The sequence below is a fragment of the Dicentrarchus labrax genome, unplaced genomic scaffold, assembly GCF_905237075.1.
Source record: "Dicentrarchus labrax unplaced genomic scaffold, dlabrax2021, whole genome shotgun sequence".
NCBI classification, from domain to species: Eukaryota; Metazoa; Chordata; class Actinopteri; family Moronidae; genus Dicentrarchus; species Dicentrarchus labrax.
Window position 1 is genome coordinate 6,914,124 of NW_026136708.1, and position 24,221 is coordinate 6,938,344.

General features: G+C 41.9%; 3 protein-coding genes across 7 annotated transcripts in view; 1 reads left to right on the forward strand and 2 right to left on the reverse strand.

The window, feature by feature from the left end:
• Positions 1-2,156: 2,156 nt before the first annotated feature.
• irak1bp1 (interleukin-1 receptor-associated kinase 1 binding protein 1) lies at positions 2,157-14,554 on the forward strand. Its single transcript, XM_051408882.1, is given in 7 exon segments — positions 2,157-2,228; positions 9,985-10,133; positions 10,241-10,852; positions 10,855-10,912; positions 13,765-13,846; positions 13,974-14,104; positions 14,190-14,554. Coding segments are annotated over 6 exon segments (1,188 nt in total). The 5' UTR covers positions 2,157-2,228; positions 9,985-10,090; the 3' UTR covers positions 14,452-14,554.
• Positions 14,492-17,094, reverse strand: si:dkey-261l7.2 (uncharacterized protein LOC569751 homolog). 2 transcript variants are annotated; one of them, XM_051408889.1, is made up of 7 exons: positions 16,810-17,094; positions 16,379-16,599; positions 16,093-16,182; positions 15,796-15,890; positions 15,270-15,430; positions 15,063-15,179; positions 14,492-14,974 (listed from the first exon to the last, which is right to left on the reverse strand). In XM_051408889.1, the coding sequence occupies exons 2-7, from the start codon at positions 16,501-16,503 to the stop codon at positions 14,882-14,884; spliced, it is 681 nt and encodes a 226-aa protein (XP_051264849.1). In that variant the 5' UTR covers positions 16,504-16,599; positions 16,810-17,094; the 3' UTR covers positions 14,492-14,881. The 2 variants fall into 2 exon arrangements, with proteins under 2 accessions (XP_051264849.1, XP_051264848.1); XM_051408888.1 differs by having other exon boundaries at positions 14,492-14,995; positions 16,810-17,092.
• A 200-nt stretch (positions 17,095-17,294) lies between these two features.
• phip (pleckstrin homology domain interacting protein) overlaps positions 17,295-24,221 on the reverse strand; it is a 36,273-nt gene continuing 29,346 nt past the window's right edge. For all 4 annotated transcript variants that reach the window (XM_051408869.1, XM_051408867.1, XM_051408868.1 and 1 more), the window contains exons 35-40: positions 23,974-24,126; positions 23,300-23,452; positions 22,937-23,148; positions 22,596-22,837; positions 21,914-22,060; positions 17,295-21,772 (exon numbers count right to left, since the gene is read on the reverse strand). In XM_051408869.1, the coding sequence (XP_051264829.1) occupies positions 21,060-21,772; positions 21,914-22,060; positions 22,596-22,837; positions 22,937-23,148; positions 23,300-23,452; positions 23,974-24,126 (1,620 nt within the window). In that variant the 3' untranslated portion in view covers positions 17,295-21,059. The remainder of the gene's footprint in view (positions 21,773-21,913; positions 22,061-22,595; positions 22,838-22,936; positions 23,149-23,299; positions 23,453-23,973; positions 24,127-24,221) is intronic.

Below are 24,221 nucleotides of genomic sequence, written 5' to 3' on the forward strand. Positions count from 1 at the left end.
TGGGTGCTTTGTTCATGGTTCTGCGGCCCAGTCGGTGTTAAGGAAGTTAGACACTCTGCAGGCTAAGGCATTGAGACTCTGTTGTGGAGCTTTCAGGACATCTCCAATTTCAGCTCTGCTCATTGAAATGGGTGAAATGCCCTTATGTTTAAGGTTGGGAATGCAGTATTGAGTAAAATTGAGTGGATCTAATTTAGCATTCCCAGCAAGGTGTCTTATGCAAGGGACACTGGATTCTTATAGAAAGATAAGAAATAAATCATTTTTTGAATGTATAAGTCAGTGGACAAATTGAGAATGGAGCAGGAAAACACAGCACTCTACACAATTCAATTACCTATTCCTTATTGGTTAATGCAAGAATTGGATATTGATTTAACTTTTTTACAAGAAAAGAATAAACATGTGATTGCCTTAAAACTGGAACAATATCTGAACAGTGGTATGGGATCTGTTGAGGAATCTCTGTATTTCAAAGACTCATTCCTCGCGTGTTCTTTTAATGAAGCGATAGGAGAAAGATCTTGGAGTATGAAAGAATCAGCTTTATTTTAACACCATTATATTGTACAAAAGTAACAGAGCTCTGGGTTCAACTACGGTTAACCTGACATGCACAAGGTCTGCCAGTTCACGAAGTCTGAGCAGCCACCTGTTCCTAACATCAGTTCTTATATTCTTGAAGATAACACACATAGCACAAGATGGTTTAATCATGTTCCCTTGGTATCTTGACTCCAAGGATGGTGTTGATGGGGTAGCTAGCACCTGGAACTCATCGAAGGCGGAAAACAGCCTCTTTTTCTGACATTCAATGACCTGTTATCTAAACCTATGTATCACTTCTTAATCTCTCTTCCCGATATGGAGTTGTCTTTTACGACTGGAAGGAGTCTGTCATGTGCTCCATCATTGTTTTTACGAGCTCATGACACTGACCTCGGAGGCCGTGTTTACCGCTATCTCTCCCAAAGAATGTCATGTTATATCTGCAACTACCCACACTCTTCTCCCTTATACTGTGCCTGCTATTCATATTCATTAGTAAGTTACAATTCTATAACACATCATACAAACATCTAATATCTATTACTTTATTTCTGTTATTAGTATTCCCTTAACAGCCCTTTATCAATGTAAGCATAATCAATGTAAGCACAAGTAAACATATTTCTATTCCAGTTAATAATCATACAGGTAAATATATAAATCAGTATAAATCACAGAATATCTCAACAGATCATATCTGAAATTTTTTACAGATGCCAGGGAACCAGAGAGTGGTAAAGCAGGTTTTGGGGTGTATATAACTCAACTGGACCTTAGGATCAGTCCAAGAATTACAAACGGAAGTTCTGTATTTACAACAGAGTTACTGGCAATTCTTTGGGCTCTGTGGTGGATTGAGGATGTGAAAATAAGTGAAACCTTAATCTGCTCTGATTCTGCAGCTGCCCTGATGGCCTTGAAAGGTGGTGAATCAAAAGCCCATCCTGATATCATAAATGAAATTCTAGCTGTTTTATTTAGAATTACAGAGATTGGTGGAAATGTCATGTTCTGCTGGGTCCCTGGGCAAATGAAATAGCAGACTGTTTAGCAAAATCAAGCCTAAAGAAGTCAGAGACAGATATAAATATATCATTGGGAAGAGTGGAACTACAAGAAAAAAATAAACAGAGTATTGAAAGGGAATGGCAAACATTATGGAAAGATGAGACCAAGGGGAGACATTATTACTCTTTGCAGTCTCAGGTTAAAAAAGCCAGGCACTGTTATGGATCCAGAAGAGATTCTGTTAAAATCTGTAGGTTGAGACTTGGGCATTGTGGGTTGAATCAGTCTTTATATGTTATTGGAAAGCATCCTAATGGGCTTTGTGAGTGTGGAAATTCTGAAACAGTTGAACATGTTTTATTGAAATGTAACAAATATACCATAGAAAGGAGCATTTTACATAAGAGAGTATCAGATTTTGAGTTCGGTGATTTTCGGTTAAATCTTTATTGGGTCAAAATGAGAACCACCACTTGATTGTTAAAGTAGTATTACAGTTCTTACACATACAGGGCTATATATGAAAATTTGAAGCAGTAACATTATCCTTAGAGTGACTTCCTGAGGAGGGCAGTAATACGCCTAGAGGCGTCTAAACTGCCGGAAATCCATATGAAGAAGAAGAAGTAGACGCTTTCTACCGAGCACTGCAAATGAAAGTTTTGGAAACGGTAAAACTCAACTTATTATCTCGCCAAGCACCAAATTCTGTTCTCTTAAATAATACAGCACTCATAAAACGAACAATATTGTTCAATGTCGAACCAACGCGTGAGGAAAAGAGGCCGAGAGAGCGCCGGACGGAAGCTAAAGACAGACGCTAGTAACGTTATTCTCAAGGCTGGCAACGCTTTAATTGACAATTGTCACGATTATACCTCCACTTCCCTACCTCTCACCGCTGCAGAAGACTTCATGGATGAATTTCCACCGCTGCCTATCACTCCCGGTATGTCGCCAGCACCGAAGAAAATGATGTACACAGTCGGGTCTGAGCAAACCAACCTGAACGATATCATAGCTAGCCTTTCAGCTCTGATAAACACGCGATCAGACAACATTGAAAGCATGGTCAGTGCCAATGCACTTAAAATTGAAGGGCTTTAAAAAAAAAACAATTGACTTTGTGTGTGCAGAGATTAAGGATGTAAAAAACAAAGTGTGTACACTCGAGGTCTGTCAGGCTGGCTGACACTATCGACACCGTACATCGGTTTGGCACCACCTAAGAAACAGACTCGCCTACTGCCTAATAACAGAAGGGCACCTGTTGGTTTGACTTGCACTGCATTCAGAGTTGATATTCTAATGTTATAGCTCCTATTGTACTGTAACTAAGACTCTGCGAAGCTACTCTAGTTTTCAAAATCGCTGCCATTTGTATCATATGTTTTGCTTTTTAAGGCCATTTAATAACCGAGGCAGCTGATTAAGAGCGCTGTGTTTTCTAGTTGGCCGGAACTATTTTCTTTCCCCTTTACCGTTTTTTCCCTATATAATGCAGCACTCGGTCCCCTTAACCAGTGATACACTCTTACCTAACTGGTTATTGATCACTTTCTTGCTTATTTCTCGTTCGTTTTCATTAATAACTTTGTCTTTATCTATTGTTTCTTTAAATGCCAGGGGATTAAGACACATTTGTAAAAGGAAAGCCTTCTTTTTATTTGCCAAACAACTTCATTCGGATTTTTTTTTTTTTTTTCAAGAAAGTCATTCCACATCTGCTGATGTCAATTTTTTGAAATCTCAATGGGGCAATGATATTTGGTTCTCTCAGGGCTCAAAGAGATCTGCTGGAGTAACCACGCTTAACAATACTTTCACTGGTGATGTCCTACACTCAGACTGTGATTCCCTAGGACACTATAAATGTCTTATAATTAGAGTCAATAATATTTATATCATAACTGTTCATCTTTACGGTTATAATAACAAACTTTAGAATGATAAGTTACTTGTTTCAATAGAGGAAAGAATTATATTTTGGCTCACCAAATACTGGCAACTCTCTTCTTTTAAAGGCACACTATGCAAGATTTTTACCTTAATATAACAGCTTCAAAGTCATTTCGGTGGTAAACAAACTCGTAGTATAGCGAATCATCCCGATAGCAAAGCAGGAGAGGGACGCCGCTGGCAGAACCAGCAGTACAAGTCTGAAAGGTGGCGTCCCGCCAGATCTCGCAAGAATCACAAATTGCTTTATGGTGCGACGTCACATACATCAGCGACATAAGAAGCAGCCTCAATGGAAGACACTAGCAGGCATTCACTCAGACGTTACCTGGTCAGTAGACATCTTCGGAGTCTATCTTTGCCTGTTTGATGTCCGACGCTTCCATCCTACTGAACATGTACCGGTATACAGGGGGGAGGGGATCAGGCCGCGAGAGCAGAGACGCAGAGCCGTATATAGAGACGGCTCTGGTGAGTGGTATTTACGACCGTTACGTTAAATACAAGTACTCTGCAGCGACTCTAGGGGTAGCTGTTTGACAAACCCGGAAAACTGCATAGTATGCCTTTAATTGGTGGAGACTTTAATATTGCTCTAGATAATGCTATTGACAGGTGGCCCCCTGGGCGGCCCTCCTCCCTCAGCACAAACCTTAAAACACTTATGGGAAAATGTAACATTGTGGATGTATGGAGAGAAAAATTCCCTGATGAAAGATCCTTCACTTGGAGCAACAGATCAGGATCCAGCCAGTCTCGCATTGATTTTTGGCTGCTATCCAATAACACTGATGAAGAGAAAATTACAGTAAATATCCTGGCCATGCCCCTCACAGACCATAGAGCAATCCATATAAGCATCCAATTTAGTGCATCTAATACAATCCGTAGACCTTGCTATTGGAAATTAAACAATTCCCTGTTAAAGCATTAAAAGGTTAAGACTGAAATTATTAATTTAATTACTCTTTTTACAACAAGGCTAAAAGGGGAAAATCCTACAACACTAACTGGGAACTGCTTAAGTTTGAATCAGGAAAATTCTTAAGACAGTATGGAACATTTATTTATTATTATTATTATTATTAAAAGAGCAGAAGAAGAGAAAGTCATAAGTAAAATGTCTTTGTTTTATCAGAGACCCCCTGATGAAGTTTCAGAGGAGTATAAGCTACTTTTATTAGAACTCCAAAACAAATTAGACGAATTATATCGACAAAAAGCGGAGGGAGCCTTTGTAAGGTCTAGAAAGAGATGGCTGGAGGAAGGGGAGATAAATTCTGCCTACTTTTTCCGTCTTGAAAAATACCAATCCAAAATCAATCCCATCCGTAATTTAAATATTAATGGGGTCATTACTGATAAATAAATTAAATTAATTAATTTCAGATTTTTGTTAAACATTTTATAGCAATTTATACAGCTCAAAATATAATGAAGAAGTTAGTACTCAATTTCTAAACTCAGTAAATAACGTGAGAAAGATCGATATGCCAGATAAAGATTATTGTGATACCCCTCTGTCAATGACAGAGGTTACTGATTCGATTGCTCTACTCAAAAACAATAAATCTCCCGGCACTGACAGTTTAACTGCAGAATTTTATAAAGCGTTCTCAAATCAGTTATGGAGAGTATAGAGAATGATGCCCTTCCTCCTAGCCTCACTCAAGGTCTGGTCACATTGATTCCCAAACCTAGAAAAGACTTGCTTTTTATTGATAACTGGAGACCCATTTGTCTGCTAAATAATGATTAGAAAATGATGGTGTTAATATTTGCCAGGAGAATTAAAGTAACTCTTGACACAATTGTAGATGAGACACAGTCAGGCTTTATGAGGAATAGGCACATCTCTAATTATATTAGACTAGTATTAGATACTCTTGACTACTCTGACCTGATATCTGAAGATGGCTTCATCCTCTACTTAGATTTCTATAAGGCCTTTGATACAATAGAACACCAATTTATTTTTCTGTCTTTAGAAAAATTGGATTTTGGGGATTTTTTCTGCAAAGTAATTAAAACTTTATATGTTAATGGAAATAGCTTTATTTAACAGAAAAATTGAACTTCCCCTAGATTTAAGCTGAAACGGGGCATTCGTCAGGGATGCTATTGCGGATAGGGATATCATCATCAGTCAGCTTGCTGACGATACCACAATCTTTCTAAAAAATGCTAGTCAGATACCTGTCGCCATTCATGTAATTAACCACTTTTCAGAGGCCTCTGATCTATGTCTAAATATAAATAAATGTGAACTGTTACCTTTTAAAATATTGTAATATACAAGCTATTTGCAACATTCCGATCAAGGAAGAAGTTACATACTTGGGTATTCTTATCTCTAAAGATCAGAAAATGAGATGTCCATCAAATTTTTCTCCAATCATTAAAAAACTCAAAACAAATTGAATCAGTGGCTGCAAAGGGACTTATCTCTAAAAGGCAGAGTGTTACCTACCAAGGCTGAAGGGATATCTCTGCTTACATAGATGGATAAAGCTCTCTTTACACCTGGACAGTAAAATTTGTAAAGATATTGATAGAATGCTTTTTGACTTTCATCTGGACAAATCGTACACATTATATGTATATTAAAAAAAGTGCTGTTATGAATAATTATGAATCTGGTGGGCTCAACTTTTTGGACTTTGGACTAATACACTAAACAATACTTTTAAGATAAATTGGGCTAAGCATTTTCTGTATTCCCCACTATATATTCTCTCGTTTTGGTGGTCTGAGTTTTATTTTGAACCGTAATTACAATGTGGACAAACTCCTTGTGAAACTGTCCACTTTCCATAAGCAGGTCCTTTTAGCATGGTCTGTCATTTATAAGCACAATTTCACACCTCACAGGTATCGAATTTGGAATAACAGAGATATTTTATATAAAAACAAGTCACTCTTTTTGGTTACAGAATCAGATTCTGTTGGTGGGCCAGCTGTTTAACGGAGAGGGGCGACTTTTCTCTTAGAGAGAGTTTCTATCAACATATAATATTCCAGTTACGCCACAAGAATTTGCAATTGTATTTGACTCCATTCCATCAGGCTCAATAATGCTTTTTAGAAATACTGGTAGACCTCCACCCACTTCTGTCTCCCTCCCCGCTGTGGCTGAATCACCTGTTGGAAAAATCTGTTTTTCTAAACTTCCTCCAAACATTCGTGCCTTGTTTCAGAAAGAAATTGTATCTATTCCAAATGTGATGTTTTATTGTATGGAGGACTGAAAGTGCCACAATTAAATAAATAAATACACCATTAAATAATTACTTAAATGTGTCATTAATTAATTAAAATTGGAATGAAATACATAAATGTGATATTAAATGTGTCATTAATTCATTCAAATACCGATTCATTTAATGTAAAATACATATATAATTATTTCACTATTTACATTTACATTTCATGGTCCTGCGTTGCAGTGCTTCATGAATTACTTAAAACTGTCAAAGCCAGCCATCAAACTCAGTGGGTGGGGCTAACGCGAATCTAGCCTGATCCATTGCTTTGGTCTGAAGTAGAGTGCCTGGAAGATCTTCATGAACTTTCTAGGGCAGAGGTCACTAACAGGCGAGTCTGGACCCAGACACCGTCCTATGCGGACCCAGACCTATAATCAATTCATTATTGAGGATTCTAAATTTGGATGGGGAGCTTCTATTTTAACCAGCACAGCTTTTTTAGTCTTTACGGTATTTGTTTAGCAGATCAGGAAGCTCACAGACCAATCGCATGCTAGTTAAGCCATCCCACGTGATGCTGCTCAGCCAATCAAATCTGTTTAAACAGCACGACTGAATACAGAGATGAGAGCGATGAGAGAGGAGAGACAGACGGAAAGAGAAGTCACAGATACATGGAGAGGAAACGGGAGGGATGAGTGAGCGAGAGACAACAGAAGATTTATGGCGCTCTCTAAGAAGAGAAAGGTGGATAGAAAATCGAGCTTTTAATGGACAGATTCATTCACATTCATTCTTCCCACTGGGAGAACATAACCAGTGTGTCTCACATATTCAGAGACCGCGGCGCTGATTAAAAGTGCCAGTGTGAAACTCCACTATGAGACAAAACACAAAGTTTTCATCAAACATACCCACTCAAGTCTGAACAAGGTCACAGAAAATAAGCAGGCTCAGATCCCAATATGATCACTCAACCAGTATCCTGACCAGTGTTGGGAGTAACGGTGTTTAAGTATAACGGCGTTATTTTTTCAGTAACAGAGTAATCTAATTAAGTACTTTTCCCATCGTTGTAACGCCGTTACCGTTACTGAGAATGTAAAGTGGCGCGTTACTTGCGTTCCTACAATGTGGTGAATGAAGCGCAGCGGTGTCAGGCTTTCTGACAGCCACACATCAGCTGCCAGGAGAGGGCAGGGTGGTGATGATGACACCGTTGCAAATGCGATGATTGGCTGGGTGGGCAGATGCCAAGACAGAGACAATGGCGACGAGCTAGGGAAATTCAAAGGTAGCGATATCAAACTGGAAGTACCGACACTACTACTCGCTTACTGAAGTTAAAGGCAAGAATGTTTATGTAACGTGTGAATTTTATTTTCAATATTTATGTTGTATATATTTTTATTTCTATGCATATGGCCGGCTGCAATCTATTGAGTTCAAATAAATACCAAATGTTCTAAAATACTTTATATAGTGTTTTTATTCTTTATTCAGTGATTATAAACATCTTTAACGTTATAGAAGATGTTATAGAATGTAATTATAGACCATAAAAAATAACATCACAGTTACTTTGCTGAGTAACTAATTACTTTTACAGTGTGGTAACTGAGTTACTAACCTTTTTAAAGTAAGATGACCAACACTGATCCTGACCCATTCATTCACTGCCCAACGAGGGAGAGAGGTTCACTGAACAACAGAAAGTGTATAGAAAGATATAAAAGGGAAACAAAGAGAAACTGTTCAATTGCAAAGATGTGTTGATATTCATTTATAAAATTTGTTGAGACTGTTAATCAAGATATGAAACAGTTAACAAAGAAAAAGGGAAACTCAAGCTGCTGCTACACTTTATTTTTCAAATTTAAACACTTTATTTTATTTTTTAGACTTAGCAGAGGATGTGGAAGCAGGAGCTGCTGACCCAGAGCATGTAGCGAGTAAAGCAGAGGAACTTATTGAAGTTCTTGGAGTTATTTCAGCACTTTCTGACCAAGATATTGACCACAGAGTGACTGCAGATTTAGAAGAAGTAGTCCAATAGTGCCACCCAGTGTATTGGAATGTGTTCACTAGCTCTGCATCGATCCATTATCTGGAATTGATTTGTCTTCGCTTGATGCGCAGGGTAACCAATCAGGCGTTAGGTTCCGCCTACCAACTTTTGATGGGTGAGTTTGACAGTTTTAAGTAATTCATGAAGCACTGCAACGCAGGACCATTAAATGTAAATAGTGAAATAAATATATATGTATTTTACATTAAATGAATCGGTATTTAAATTAATTAATGACACATTTAATATCATATTTCTGTATTTAATTCCAATTTTAATTAATTAATGACACATTTAAGTAATTATTTAATGGTGTATTTATTTATTTAATTGTGGCACTTTCAGTCCTCCATATTATTGGAACTGATTTGTAAACGACATTGACTGGAAAAAAAGTTTGGATGATTCCTCACAGATACCTGATAGTAAACAAGGTGAAAGAAGTGACGTTCAGAATAATTCACAGATATTACCCTGCTAACCATTACATGGTTAAATTTAAAAGAGACATCAATACAAACTGTTCTTTTTGTGAAGACCACCCAGAAACTGTTTTGCACCTCTTTTGGTATTGCTTACACACCAGAACATTTTGGCAAAACTTCAGCAGATTCATCATTGACCATATTTATAAAGACTTTGCCTTATTGTGGGAGAATGTGGTATTTTGCTTTTATAGAAGTCAAAGTAAAGAAAATTTGTACTTCATTAAAAATGTACTAATTCTGTTGGCAAAATTCCACATTCATAAATGTAAATTCAACAGTAAAAAACCTGATTTTGTAAAGATGAAAAAACACGACAGCACTTGTTGAAATTGAAATAGGCGGAAATGGCAAAATATTATTGGAATGTAAGACTTGCAATAACGGAATTACTTGAAATGTTAGTGTTACTGTAGAAAAACATATTATTTCACATTGACCTGAAACAGTACCCAAAAAGGGGGCACGAGGAACATGTTTTCAGCCTACTTTTGTTGGAAAACGAGGTGGGAAATGGTTGAAAATGTATTTTGCTGCTAGTGGTTTAGTAGACAATGGACAGGCCTACAGCTACTCAGAAAACAATAGAAATGATAAATGGTTGTAGATTGCTGTAAGGTGGGTTTCACATGAGAGTTTTGTGGTGTTTATTCACAGCATATACTCAAGTTGCAGTCTGTAACATACATTGTGTTTTTTTTCTTTTTAGTCTTCCTCAACCACAGCATGTTTGCGTTGTGGACAAGGACAGGACCGTGCCCTATCGGGGTAACCTGTACCAGAATGCAGAAAGGTGCTTTGTATATGAGGGCCTCATGGTGGCAGCTGACCTACACCTGGCAGATTGCACTTGCACAGGTGAGTTATTAAAAATCATGATACTGTAGACATGAGCGTACTTCAACAGTCATTTATCCCTGGGTGCTGCAAGTACTGTGCTGACTTGTTTCTTTTTTCTGATTCAGATACCTGCAATGTCCAGGTTACTTCACCACTTCCCGTGAATGAGGGCTTCAACAAAGAACAGACCCTCTTCCTAATCCACCAGATGGGGATCCATCTGGAGGTAAAGGGCGAGGGACCTGCATTGTCCCTCAATGACCTCAACCGGTGGCTGAGGTTGGAGAAGAAAACAAAAAGACTGCTGTGGGAGGAGATGGCTGGGAAGCTTGGCAGACAGTTCAGGCAGCAGTTCCAGCAGGAGAAGGTGGCACGCAAGTGGTTGACGCTGGTGGAGGGATACAAGAAATGTAAGGACAATAACGTGAAGACGGGAAGGGGGCCTGTCCGCTTCCAGTTCTACGCGGAGATGGACAAGCTGATTGGGGGAAATCATGACGTGGACCCACCTGTTGTGGGGAGCGATTGTGGTGGGGTCGTAATACGCCGACCAGATGCACTGAGGCAGTCCAGCAGTGCTCCCTCACCAGCCGGTAATGAGGACGAGCAGGAGGTCGATGCGCAAGCAGTGAATCGTCCCAGTAACCGGGCAGGGGAGCTCCAGGTCTCGGGAACAGCGGAGGTTTGTTGCCCGGCGGACCGAGTGTCGGTCCGGGTCGGAATGTGCAACAGCAAAGACTCAACGAGGTGACCAACAGCATTTCACGGCGACTTGAATACATTTTACAAGCTGTCAGGTGAACAAAATATGCAAAAATTCAACTGTATAACTTTAAAACTGTATTAGTTAGCTAAAATTAAACTAGCTAACGTCAGTGCTGTACTGGGGGCATTAAGAAAAACCTACGGTAGTATCAAAGGATGACAAGTAGGACTACAGTCCGTGACAAAAGTCTTGTCACTTATCTATTTTGTAGAAACAACAGCTTGTAACCTGACTTTTAATTAATCCATTGGTTTTAGAAATGGCTCATATGAAAGCTAAAACCCTCCCAAATTATGTTTAATATACTAAAATAAATTTGCTTCACTGAAGAAAGATTGATCATTTAATGAACACAGAAAGGTCAGATTTTGGCAAGACAAAAATTTTGTCGCCTACAGAGAGTAATGTGAAAATTGAACAAATAATTTACTTCAAATACAAAAATATATTGCATAACATCAGTGAATTAAGTAGTGGTGCTGTGAGATCCATATTTAAATTCTTGTATGACTTCCATGAGCTTGAAGGACTGCATCCATGCAGTTCGACAATGATTCATACAATTTATTGATGAAGTCATCAGGAATAGCAAAGAAAGCAGTCTTACATGCCTCCCAGAGTTCATCAAGATTCTTTGGTTTCGTCTTCCATGCTTCCTCTTTCATTCTACCCCAGACATGCTCAATGATGTTCATGTCTGGTGACTGGGCTGGCCAGTCCTAGAGCACCTTGATCTTCTTCGCCTTGAGGAACTTTGATGTAGAGATGGAAGTATGCGACGGAGCACCATCCTGCTGCAAAATTTGACCCCTTTTATGGTTGGGAATGTAAGAGGTAGCTAATACTTCTTGATATTTTAGGCTATTGATATTGCCTTCCACCCTGCAAATCTCTCGCACACCCCCATACTGGATGTAACCCCAGACCATGATTTTTCCGCCACCAAACTTAACTGTTTTCTGGGTGAATCTTGGATCCATGCGGGCTCCAGTAGGTCTCCTGCAATATTTGCGGCGGCTGTAATGTAATTCAACCGAAGATTCATCTGAGAAATCCACCTTCTGCCACTTTTCCAGCGTCCATCCTTTTAGCAGGCTGTGGGCCTTGGCAAATGCCACACGTTTTTTTAATTGCCTTTTGTTTAGTGCTGGTTTCTGGGCACTGATTCGACCATGGAGGCCATTTCGAGACAGACTTCTACAAACTGTCAGGCACCTCAGCAGTGGAACTGGTCTTCAGCCTCTTGATAATCAACGCTTTGGTCTCAGGGTGAATCTTAGGCATGTTGTCAGAGGTCAAGTTGCAGTTGATGTGAAGGTCTTGTGTGCCGGGGTTCTTTTTATACACACCCACTAATTGATTGATCAATTATTGATCACAGGTGAGGCTGTAATCTAGGATTGGGTGCATCATATGACAAGGCGACAAGACTTTTGTCTTTGCAAAAATTGACTCAGTGGGCTTTACCAAGCTGTGAACGTTAGAATGCTTTTCAGCAGTTTCGTTTGGCACCAAAACATTATTTCAAAAGCTGTTGGGGTTGAAATTAGCCATTTCTTGTAAAAAAAAAATTGATTAGACATATATTTGAGGGGCACTTAAGGTCAACTGGTACCCAAGCGACAAGACTTTTGTCAGGGACTGTATTAGCTACTGTAAAAGTTGTTTAAGTTGTAGTAAAGTAAGTTATATCCATTGAACAAACAGTTGGCTAGTACTCACTGCTGTGGAGTTACTTTTTGGAAAGTCCTGCCTTCCGACTTTAGCATGAGCAGAGTAGTAGCAGAAGTATTAGCACTAAAACGTACTTAAACAGTGGTAAAGGTACTCAGCAGCAGTCACTAGGACTAGTGTAAAGGCCTGGACACACCAACCCGATTATCGGCTGTCGGACGTTGTCGGACAGTCGGGCGAGGTCGGTGACTCAAGTCGGTTTGGTCAGTCGGCGTCGGTGTTCATTTTGGCCGATTCGACATGTAGAGTCGGCCAGTGGCTGTCGGCCTCAATGACCAATCTGATTGGTGGAGTGCTAGCCCTTGACTAGTGAATCACGAGAAAACCGGAAGTGACGATGGTAAACATACTACGCCAGCGGCAGTATCTTGTTATTATTAGTCATCGTATTTTCCGATCAGCGAGTAATGACAATAATGATCCTTCTTGACACTCTCTGATGAAAACAATGACTGACGACAGCGTGCTCTGTGTTTACTACGTTAGGTCTAGAGTGATCCGTCATTTCTGGCCTGCTGTTATGGGGACGTATTACACCTCGCGCACGCGCAGAACATACGCTCCAGTCGGCGTCGGTTTGGTGTGTTCGGAGGCACTTTCATGACCGACTCGGGGAGACGGGAGCTGACTGATCAGTCCGACTGCTTTTCTGCCGGCGGTCAGCCGTCGGTTCGGTGTGTCCTGGCCTTTAAAGGGATAGTTACTGATGGATACAGTTGTACGCATGTCAGTAAAATGCAGTGTAGTAGAGATATCCTTCCATAATGTGGTGGAATGTCAGTATGAAGAAGCATAAGATTAAAAAAAGAAATAAATACACATGCAAACTGTACTGTATCTCAAAATTGTACGTCAGTAACGTTACAGTACCAGAGGAAATGTACCCATTAGCTACTTTCCACCACAGGCAGCAGCCCCCCAGTAATTAATGGGTTTCCACTGAAGCATTAACATGCCTTTAATTTAATACAAGTAGTAGGAGTAATAGTTGTCACAAGTACTATAGTAATGTAACCATGGCAATGAACCATCAGTTAAACATTTGTATCTGTTTATAAGGGAATTGGATTTTATGCTACTTTTCACCATGTTCAGTGCAACCTGATGGCAATGAATGTAATGGTTGTTTCATTCATTCGTTCTGGTTAGACAACATGGTGTCAGTGAGACAGACGCCTCAGTGAGGAGGTTTCTCCACTGAGAGGCAGACCAGTATCGCATGGATGCAGAGGTGGAGTATTTGGACAAACACTAATGATTTCAAATGTGTGTGATGCTATAAAGGTACATCTTATCTTATCTTAACCCTTCCCTGACCCTACAGCATATGTGTGTGTACATGACTGGCGTCCTCACAGGTCGTGGTCACTTTCTCAGATTTTGAGAAGATGGAGCGAGTATGTAGCATCCTGCTGGAGGAGCTGGATAAGAGTGTTTGTGTGGGAGCACCGCAGTTCTACCACAGTGATGAATGCCTGAGTCAAATGAGGTATAAAACACACTTCCCAACAGCACTGTAATATCTGGACAGACTTCTGATGAATGTAACCAGCGTGTGTTTGTCCGTGCTCTAGGCTGCGTGCGTGCGTCTCAGCAGTTGAAAATGCCCAGCAGAAGGCCTGCGAAGTCAGTAATCTCCTGGGGCAAACTCTGGGACCCCCCCTGCTGGTCACGGAGGAGGAGACAAAAGAGTGGAGGAATGACGATGAGGAGGGTGGAGGCAGAAGCCAGAGTGCTGCATCCCTTCCTCACCTTCCCTGCACCCTGACAATCACTGCCTCCTCACGGGTGTCCGTGTCCTTCAGCCTCAGAGACAGAAGCAGGAAAAAACTCTGAAGACATTTGTCACGGACTTATGAAACCAAAGAGCAGGTCGTCACAGTTTAAAGTATTTTTTATTGCTTAGTTGTAAAAGCTGAATAAAAGTGCAGTTTTTCAAGGTTTTTTTTCTTCCTCAGCCAATGCAAAAACTACCTGGAAAGATTACATAGATTTCAAGCATTTATGGTTATCTAACTGAATTCCAGCCTCAAATCTGTCTTTAAAAATCAGGCAGGCATTAAATTACATTTTTAAAAATCTGTTTTCTCTTTTATTTTTTTGGCACATGAAATTAAAATACTGTATACTTGTAAATCTTAAAGAACCCTCGCATTGAGATCCAGCAAGGAGGAATCTGAAAATGATCTTCAATCTGTTTAAATCTTCAATTTTATAATAACTACTGGGTCAGTATTTCTATAGAAAACACGTCACAGCTCAGCAGTCAGATGTCTTCATCCGTGGCATCCTCGGGGAAGATCTCTCTGAGCCAGGGCTGCATGACGAACCGCTCCCCATCAAAATGCGTGAAGTAATTCTCCAAGGTAGGAATGTCCGGCTAGAGACATCCAACAGTCAGTCCAAAATCTATTGTGTGTTCATGTGCTGTGATTTTCAGTACATACCCTCATCCCGGTGATGCGCTCCAGTTGTGTCTGGGGCAAGTATCCGACTAACACAGAGGAGGGTCCAGGCCCGCTGAACAGCACTTTATAATGGGGTGTATTCTCTGCTTTGGTGCCCTGCATGCACATACACACAGTCACAGACGTCACTGATGTTTAACTTTTCAATACAAGGCTAGAGTTGTTTTTTAAGAGGAGTTGCTTTACCTCAAAGTTGGAATACACTCTGTCGACCCACTCTGGAGGTGCTCGCATCTCAGGGTCCCAGCTTATTACCACGCCAACCATGTGGCCCTTCCTCTCCATCACCACCTCTCCAACCCGCAGAAACACGTACGGAGGACGAGGGCTGCGCGCTGTCTTCGAGGCTGCAGGGAGGAAGAAAAACGAGAATCCAGTGTGCTGCAGTCAAATTCAACCTACAGGCTATTCACTGTCTTAAAAAGAGCTCTCATTTGTTTGCAAGTGTGCGTATTTGCCTGCTTCCTTTAGGGGTTTGTTCTAAACTGACTGGCCAGAGTACCATTGCATCAGGACAATTTCATTACGTATGGTTTCGATCCAATAAGCTTAGTTTGCCTTTTTGTAAATTAACACTAAGAGTAAGCACCTAATGGAAGCTAGTGTAGTTAGTAGTTAATTGTGCACAACCCATATGATTAAGACTTGATTTAGTACTCGCAGAAAGGCTGCAGTTCTTCTTTTCTGTAATTTTAAAAAAATACTCACAAACCTCCAAAGAATCCATGGTCGTTGTCAAAAAGCATGGTCTCAATGGCAAGTGACTCTTTTGCCGCTTGCCCTTCCTGCCCCAGGCCAACCAAAGACCTTTGGAGAAGAACATAATGTCGGTGTGGACATACAAGTGAGTGGCCTGTGTGTGTTTCTCTAACGCTACAAGAACCTTAAACAGTAGAAACCACTTTTAAAGGGGATGGAAGTGGTGCATGATGGGATGGGAGAGGGATCATAATAGAGTGCCTTGAAATATTAAAATATCCAAACACAATCACAGACATCCCATACTCACTGGACTTTGGACATCTGCTGGTTCACCCAGTCCATCCAAACAGTTCCATTGAGGAAAGATCTTCTCCACTCTTTCCAAATTCTAAGCAACCTGAAACACCGTGATTATTGATGGATTATTGATGGATTATTGATGAATTATAGACAATAACATTAGATAATTCCAACTTCAGGGATGCACTACTTTCACTTTGACATTTCTATACAAACTACAATGCATTTGCAATACTTTTTCTTCCTCATACAAAGCACACCCTGCACCGACGCCCTTTACACACGGGTCCTACCGGGTGGTGGCGTGGTAGCGCTGCGCCGCCGTGGAGCCGCTCCACCGGGAGATGAAGTACTGCGCGGGCACAGCGGAGAGCAGCAGCATGAGCTGCAGCACCGCGGTGGCCGTCAGCTGAGGCATGATCACTGCGCAGCCGTCACCTCGGGGCTGAAACACGCGGCAGGTGTATGATGGCAGACAGTATCTATCAGTGGAAAGTCGACGTGTAAGCCATGTCTGTAAAAGAAAGCACAAGGAGGCTTTAAGTTCCATTACAGAGCTCCTTCTACTGTGAACCGACACTTCTGGGCAGCAAGGGTTTGGATTTACTGGATTTACTGTGGTTCAAGTTCTGGGAAGTAAACCCTTGATAAACAACATACAGCGCTGCAGAAACTAAAAGGAAATTCAGTGTCAAAGCTCGTTATTGTCAATCACTACCCTTACCTCGTATTAAAATCCAAAGTCTTCCCTCCAACTATCTGCTACACATAGCGTCTGATAAGACAGTCTGCGACTGGAAACCACTGTGACACGGTTTCACTTCTGTTTTATTTACATAATGCATACGCTCGCCCATGCCGCTGCCACCTGTGTATTTACATTTTTAGTACAAAAACTTGTCGAACAGGTAGTCTGCCCAATCGCCGCAGCCCACGGAGGAACCGGTCGACCTCTAGCCGCTCGCCACGTCAGGAAGAGCCGAGCCCGTCGCCTCCGGACCGGGAAGTGTTTATTCCCCGCAGTTACGCTGTGGCAACGCAGGGTGGGAGAGTTGTGCATTCACTAAACATGACCTATATTATAGTACCTCTCTAGGCCCATTCTTTACTTTAGAGAGCAACATATCAACCAGAATAGGCTTTTATTTTGAAAAAGACCCCTTCGTGTTGTGTAAAATATGAATTTAGGTTTTAAAAAAAACAATGAACAAGAGTGGATTTTTTTTAATGACACAAACAACAACAGGAAGGGAAAGTGGATATGGAAACACAACTGTTTATTTACTTAAAATATTGGTATGAACTAACAGGACAGCAGTACTCCCCTACACATACATTCTAGTCATATGCTTCTTTTTTGCATTAATTCCTTTATATATAAAAAGTATCCAAACTAACAAAGACATCCTCTTCAATCAGTTCACGTGAAACAGACCCCTTTCCCCTTCCCAGTTCTCTTCTTTCCCATCCCACACCCCCTTAAAACTTAAAACATCCCAAAATGCTTCCTGGTGGCTCACATGCAGCCACTTCACGCACACACACACACACGCGCGCGCACACACACGCACGCACACACACACACGCACACACACACACTGTGACCTTTAACCTCTGACCCAAACACTGTGATGCCCAGTCAGAGGCCACAAACAGCACAACTCTGCCACACTTTTAGCACAGGCCCGTGGTAAATGTATGCGTACATGAGCTCCAAAATGCACTGCGGGCCTTGTAAAGTAAGAGGGCTGATCTGAACTGCTGAGTCACTGATTCAGAACTTCTCAGTAAAAATCAACTAAAAGCCAAAAACTTTATGAACTACTGGGGACAGATGTGGCTCGTTTGAAAGTGTGAATGAATGAATTGACCAATTCTTGCTTATAAACCAGTTACTTGCTTTTAAGGCCCCTCTGAAATGATTAGAAGTTGTAGATAATTACTAACGCGACCAGCAATTCCATGTCAGCTCTCTTACTTTGACAGGTTTGATAAATACAGGTAGTGTGGGTGATCTGATGAAGAGGGGGCAAAAGCAGAACAAACACGTTTGATGTCTACTCAGATATGATGGCTGCATTCCCACTGTGACTGTAATTCAATGGGAAATCAGAGCAGGAATAACGCACATCCCTGCCCACCCCCTTATTACCTGGGGATACAATGGCTGCTACATAGCAGGCCAAAGGCAAGAGCAGCAACTGATTCCTGATTCAGAATGGGGTATGTCCATGAAAACATCCAAAATCCAGCAAACATTTGGAACTTTCAACTGCAATGTTTTTTCTTTTAGTCGGCTCATGTAAACACTATGTTTAAAAGTGAGCTCATACCTTAGGTTTGAGAAGCCAGGGTCTAAAATTTTGTTTCCACACTCTACTCATAAAATCTGTGCATATATGTAAATATGATTATTTGTGATTGAGATAGAAAAGAAAAAAAAATCCAAAGCCTTTATGTGCCTATGAAGAGTTTGTCGTTGCCCACAAAATACACAGTTTTGTGGGCAACAATCATTACCTTCCTATCTTCAATAGAAACCCAACAATAACATTTATTTTCATGCCAACAGTCATTTGTGGAGGAAAGTGTCAGTGTTTTAGGCTGTCTCAATCTGGAATAAAACTCTTCATATACACAATATAAACAAACATTTTGTGAAGTAAATATAAGCCAGACTGACAGAAGAAAAAAAAAAAAGAAGTTGTTAATTGTATCCTCAAATAAGTGCGAGGAGTATAAAACACCAATTTAACTCCACAGATCTAGCCACTGAAACATTGTCCTGTATGGCAAGGACACAGACAGAAAACAGTTGACACATTAAATCAAGCTCAACACACTCACTGTGGAGACAGAAAATAAACACATTCAAAAGCCATGTTCTAAAACTTCAGTGCCCAAAGACAGAATTTGGCATTGACAAATCCATAACAAAAGAACAAAAACAATAATAAACAGATGAGATATATGTTGGATAATATGTGACAAGAAAGACCTATGAAATGAACCGGGTGTATATAGATGCTACCGTCCAGTTCTCCCCAGTCAAACCCACAACACTGTTGATTTGGATTTTGGCATTCAGTTGCTTTGTGCTGGGGTGAAAACACAAAGTATGACAAAAGTGGAGGTGGTCATATGTATAAACTCAGTCCATTACTTTTGTGTACAGGGAGAGAGTGACATGTTTGCCCCCAGTCAGTCGTTTCTCTCTTCCATAAGCCCTCAATACGAGCCTGTGAAGTCCAGTCCGGTCCCCAAAGTCCAGTTCTCTGAACCAGGCAACAAGCAGGAGAAAAAAGAAGGGGGGGGGGGCAAAAGCAGAAACCGAGGGTTCAATATGCCAGAAGAGCGAAGGCACACAATCAGAAATATGAATGTAAGACTTGTCCCTCTCTCTCCAAATTCGATCCAGTTTGATCCGGCTCGATCCTGTTTTTCTCCAGGCATGAGAAAGTGCTAGAACATGCGAGACAGATTTGTGTTTGTGTATGGTCACCATAGAAACATATCAACATTTAAAAAGTCAATTTTTATATGTTAACAATTTTAAAATACACAGGGTTACTCCCTACGACTGCATTGATAATCGGTCTGTGGTAAGTGCATCTCAAAGCTAGTCACCCAAAGCTCCACTGGCTGTACCTTAGGTATAAACTGACGATAGGTTGGTTATAGGATAATATATTGACATGAATAATGGTTTTACAACAACAGTAAAGTCTTTTTTTCAACTGCTATAAATACATTTCTTTGAGAGGTTTCACAACGATCAAACCGTATGCCACTGTTTGTACGCTGAAATTGAATGACACACTCAACTGTGTTATAAAAACACACACGCTCCTTCAATTACACACACTTGCAAGAGTCACAACTTAGTTTGTACACATACAGGCACATGTACTTTGCAGGGCAGAGGCCAAGCGCACTTATACACACACATGCACTCACGCACGCACACCACAGACATAAAGGCACAAGGTATTGCTAATGTTGAGGACGCATTGAAACATGATCTATCCAGACATATATAAATGACCCCTTTCACCCATGCATCCTTTTTCTCCTCCTCATAGTAAAAACTTTCTAACATGCAAAAAACAAAACAAAAGAAACCACCCAAGCGCACCCACACACATCAACAGTAAACAACACCTACAGATCTACAGTACCAACAAAGGTACACCATTTGGTATTTTAGCGCAGACAGACACGCTCAGGTCAGCCAATGTGTAAGACTTCCGAAAACAGAGGGCCGATCATCACGTACAAATCTTAGAAAAAGCAGAGAGGGCTGTATAAAAAAAGAGCAGGAACAATGAAGAAGAGGGGGGGGCGAAAGACGTTGTCAGGCCAGTGGTCTGTAATCCCTCACAGACCTAACAATTTCAGCTCAGTGGGCATCTTTGACATACCCAGCAGAGACTCTTGAAAAGTCCTCAAAAATAGCAAGAGTGAGTTAAGGTACATCCAGCTCTCCTCGTGATTTTTTTTTTCAAGTACTAAAACGACTACTGTTTTGCCAAGTCTGACACCAACAGTGTTTAAGGTCAGACGGAGGTGTAGAGTGGTTCATTGGACAGGAGGACGAGTCACAAGACCACCAGCGTGGGGGTCGTGAGCTCCTGTGGGATCCAACATGGACCAATAATGTCGGAGGAGTCGGAACGAATGAACATGCGTCGTCAGAAAGCCATTGGGGCCGGCGTAGCGATGTGCTTGCTGGGCCGAGAGGAAGTAGGAGTGGACAGATTACTGCGCTGTTGCGTCTCTCGGTAGCCACAGCTTCGAATAGCAGCAGCTGGACTAGCAACTCCCCGGACGTACACACACATATGCGCACAACAAATGCATACAACACAGAGCACGACTTCCTCTACTCAGCCCCCTGCTCCTCCAACACATGGATTAAGAAATCTCAGCCAGATTTCTCCTGTGTCAGGGCAACCAGCCTGCTCCTGCTCCCCGTTACCACCCTATCAGGTTGGCTTTGGCCTTCTCCGTGAGTTTGCGGACGCGTCCCTTTGAGGAGGTGCCAAATGTGATTGATGAGTCCTCAAACAGCAACTGCCTCTGCTCCTCCTCAGAGTCCTCCTCCATGTACCAGGCGGACCTTCGCCCCTGGTTACGGGTGCGCATCGACCCACTTGCCCCATCCCCTCCCTCCTCCTTTGGAGACTCCTTCCGGTTGGGTCGTTGAGGAGCAGGTTGGGGAGGAGGCGTGATGTCCTCATTGGCTCTCCTGCTGCTCCTCCTCAGCGGCGAGGGCTCGGGTGACTCAGCAGGAGGAGGAGTGGCTTCATCAGTTCTTACTGCTCGGGGCCGGCCGCGCCGTCTGGGCGTCGATGCCACTCCAGAGTCCGACATCACAGATGTTTCCTGCGCGGAAGATGTCCCGCCTTCGTCCCCCGTCGATTGGTCAAGCTCATCATCTGGGGTGGAGCTCCTGCGGTTGCCGCTCCTTCTCATCTCCTCCAGCTCCTGCTTGCTCTTCCTGCCTCTCTTCTTGCCAGGAGGGCGGCCGCGGGGTCGGGAAGGGCTCCCCGGAGTTGTGACTTCTGGAGGACTCACTGGTGGGTCCACTCTGGATTTCCGCCCCCTCCTCCCAACGCCCAGGGTCACGTGACTACTGTGGCCATTCAGGTGGACTGTGCTCTGAGATGAAGGGCTGGCAGGAGAGCCTGGGAGAAAAGGACATTGATTTACGGGACAAAACGAAGAAAATATAAATCAATAGCAGACCGGTGACAATAAATGTGTTTTATGACTCTAATCATAACCTAAGCATCACACGGTCACTTCTTTGAGACATTATCTCTTACCGGGTGTGAGTCGTACAGGAGTCCTGAGTTTCCTCCGGGTGCTTCCTCCACTGCTACTTTCCGTGGCTGGAGGGGGTGTCACCTTTTCAGGAGCAGGAGGCGTTGAAGCTGACACAGAGTTATGAGCCCTCAGTGAGCGAGTAGACTCTGTCGATGGCAATAAGATATGCAAGAAAGGAAGTAAATACATCCTGTTACATGTGGTCGGTACTTGTTAATAAACTATGCTTTCTTGTTAAGGGTGAAAAAACTAAAAAAACCACTCTCATGCCTGTACGGTAAATATGAAGCCAGCAGCTGGTTAGTTTAGCACAAAGACAGGAAACGGGGGAAACAGGTTGCATGGCTGTGTCTAAAGTTAACAAAATGTGCCTACCACCAGCTCTAAAGCTTATTTAATTTCATACAATAAACAGAGTTTAAAAATGACACAGATATTTCTTGACTGGGCGCAGTAACTTCCTGGAGTTTTGTTGTCACTGTGAGGTTGCCAAGCAACTAGGCTAACCAGCTGCTCGCAGAAGCTTCATATTTGGCATAAAAATGTAAGAGGTATAAATCGTCTCATCTAACTCTAAACATAAAAGCAAATACATGCATTTCCCATGTCAAACCACTCCTTTAAGTACAGTTGTTGATATTCTTGCTGTCAGTATGAATTTACACGTAGAAGTGATCTAACCTGCTGTGCTCTGTGGGTTGCTTGTGGTGTTATGTGAGGAGGAAGAGGAGGGTGGAGTGTGTGTAGAATGGCGTGCTGCACTTCGTGTACGCCCTGCAGCCGGTGTGTCTGCCTTCCCGTTCACCAGCTGTGGGGGCTGTTTGGGGGGGATGCTCTGCCTCAGAGAGGAGGGTCGTGAAGGAGCTGGTGATGGCTCCCTTTTCCCGGTCACCCTGGATGACACACGTCTCTTCCTCTCTGGACTAGAGGCAGGATGGGAGGAAAGAATACAAAAGATCACACCTAATGCACAGTAAAAGACAGAAAAGACAAGACAAGAAATAAAATGTCCTTTCTCCTACCTGGATGCAGTGCTGCTGGCTGGAGACTCGCTCCTCCTCCTCCTCCTCTTCATGGCGTGCCGTGTCTGTCTGTCTGTAGTGTGTCGTGTCTGTCTGTCAGTGCCCTGTCTGGTCAGTTTATCTGTCAGGCCGTGGATGGCCTTGTAGTCAGCCAAGATGGAGCTGACATGCTCCTCAAACAGTGCAGAGAGCCTCAGACTCATACTGTAGATCTGGAGACACAATAAAGGACTGATTTAACTGCCACACACAAACAAAAAGGGAAGTATTTTATTTGTATTAAAATACAAAACATGAAAATATGAGAACGCTACAAGGTATATTAAGAGTGTGTGAGTATGTGTTTTTGCATGTGTGTCTCACCCGAGACTTCTTACTGGGCGTGTAAGCTTTGGAATTGCTGAAAATCAGCCGGACGTCTTTGCAGAGCTCAATGGGAGACTGGTACTTCCCTTCTGTTAGTGTGTTGAGAACAGTGCCAAAGTCCATTGGTGATTCGACTATTTGCAGGTAGTCCTGGGAGAGGCGGAGGGAAGTTGGGACATTTCAATTACAAGTTTCAAAAGATGAGAACACAATAAGGAGTAGAGGAGAGGGTAAAGATGTGGGAGATTTGTTTTTTTTGTTACTTTAAGTGGACTGGAAAAAGAGAACCAACTGTGAAAGAATTCCACTACTCCGCTGTTAACAAGAGAACTGCAGCCCACTGAAACTGTGAGTCTGTTCACATTGTTTCTCCTTCACAACTTTCCCATTAGATTTGGTTTTCATTTCAGATGCTGAATGGAGAGGCCTGTTTTTCAGACCAAACAATCCCTTCGCTTCAAACACCACTCCTTGTGTAATTGAGTTGTAGCCACTTGTGCCCCTGACTGACTGTATAGTAAGTTTCAAGGACCAAAAAAGGTAACTGAAAATGCAAATTGACCTGAGCCTAATACAAATTCTCTATGAGCTAAACTCACATCACATCAGTTTGTTTCTGAGGAAGGTAGAGTTCACACAATACTGAAAGCAACAAGTTTTTGCGTAAGTACCGGGTATTCCTGTAGGTCCACGGGTTCTCTAAAGGGCTCTGAATCTTCACACTGAAAGATGAGATCCAGCAGCTCCTTGCAGCGTCCCCTCCATGCATGAGGGTCGTAAGAGGGAGGTCGGGTTCGAAGTTGGCGCCGCATGGGTCGACGACCCTATACAAAAAAAGTCAGGTAAATAGAAGTAACTGTGCTAGGTTGGAGGCTAGATTTAACTTTCAATATTAAAAGTAAGACTTCAGACTTTAGTA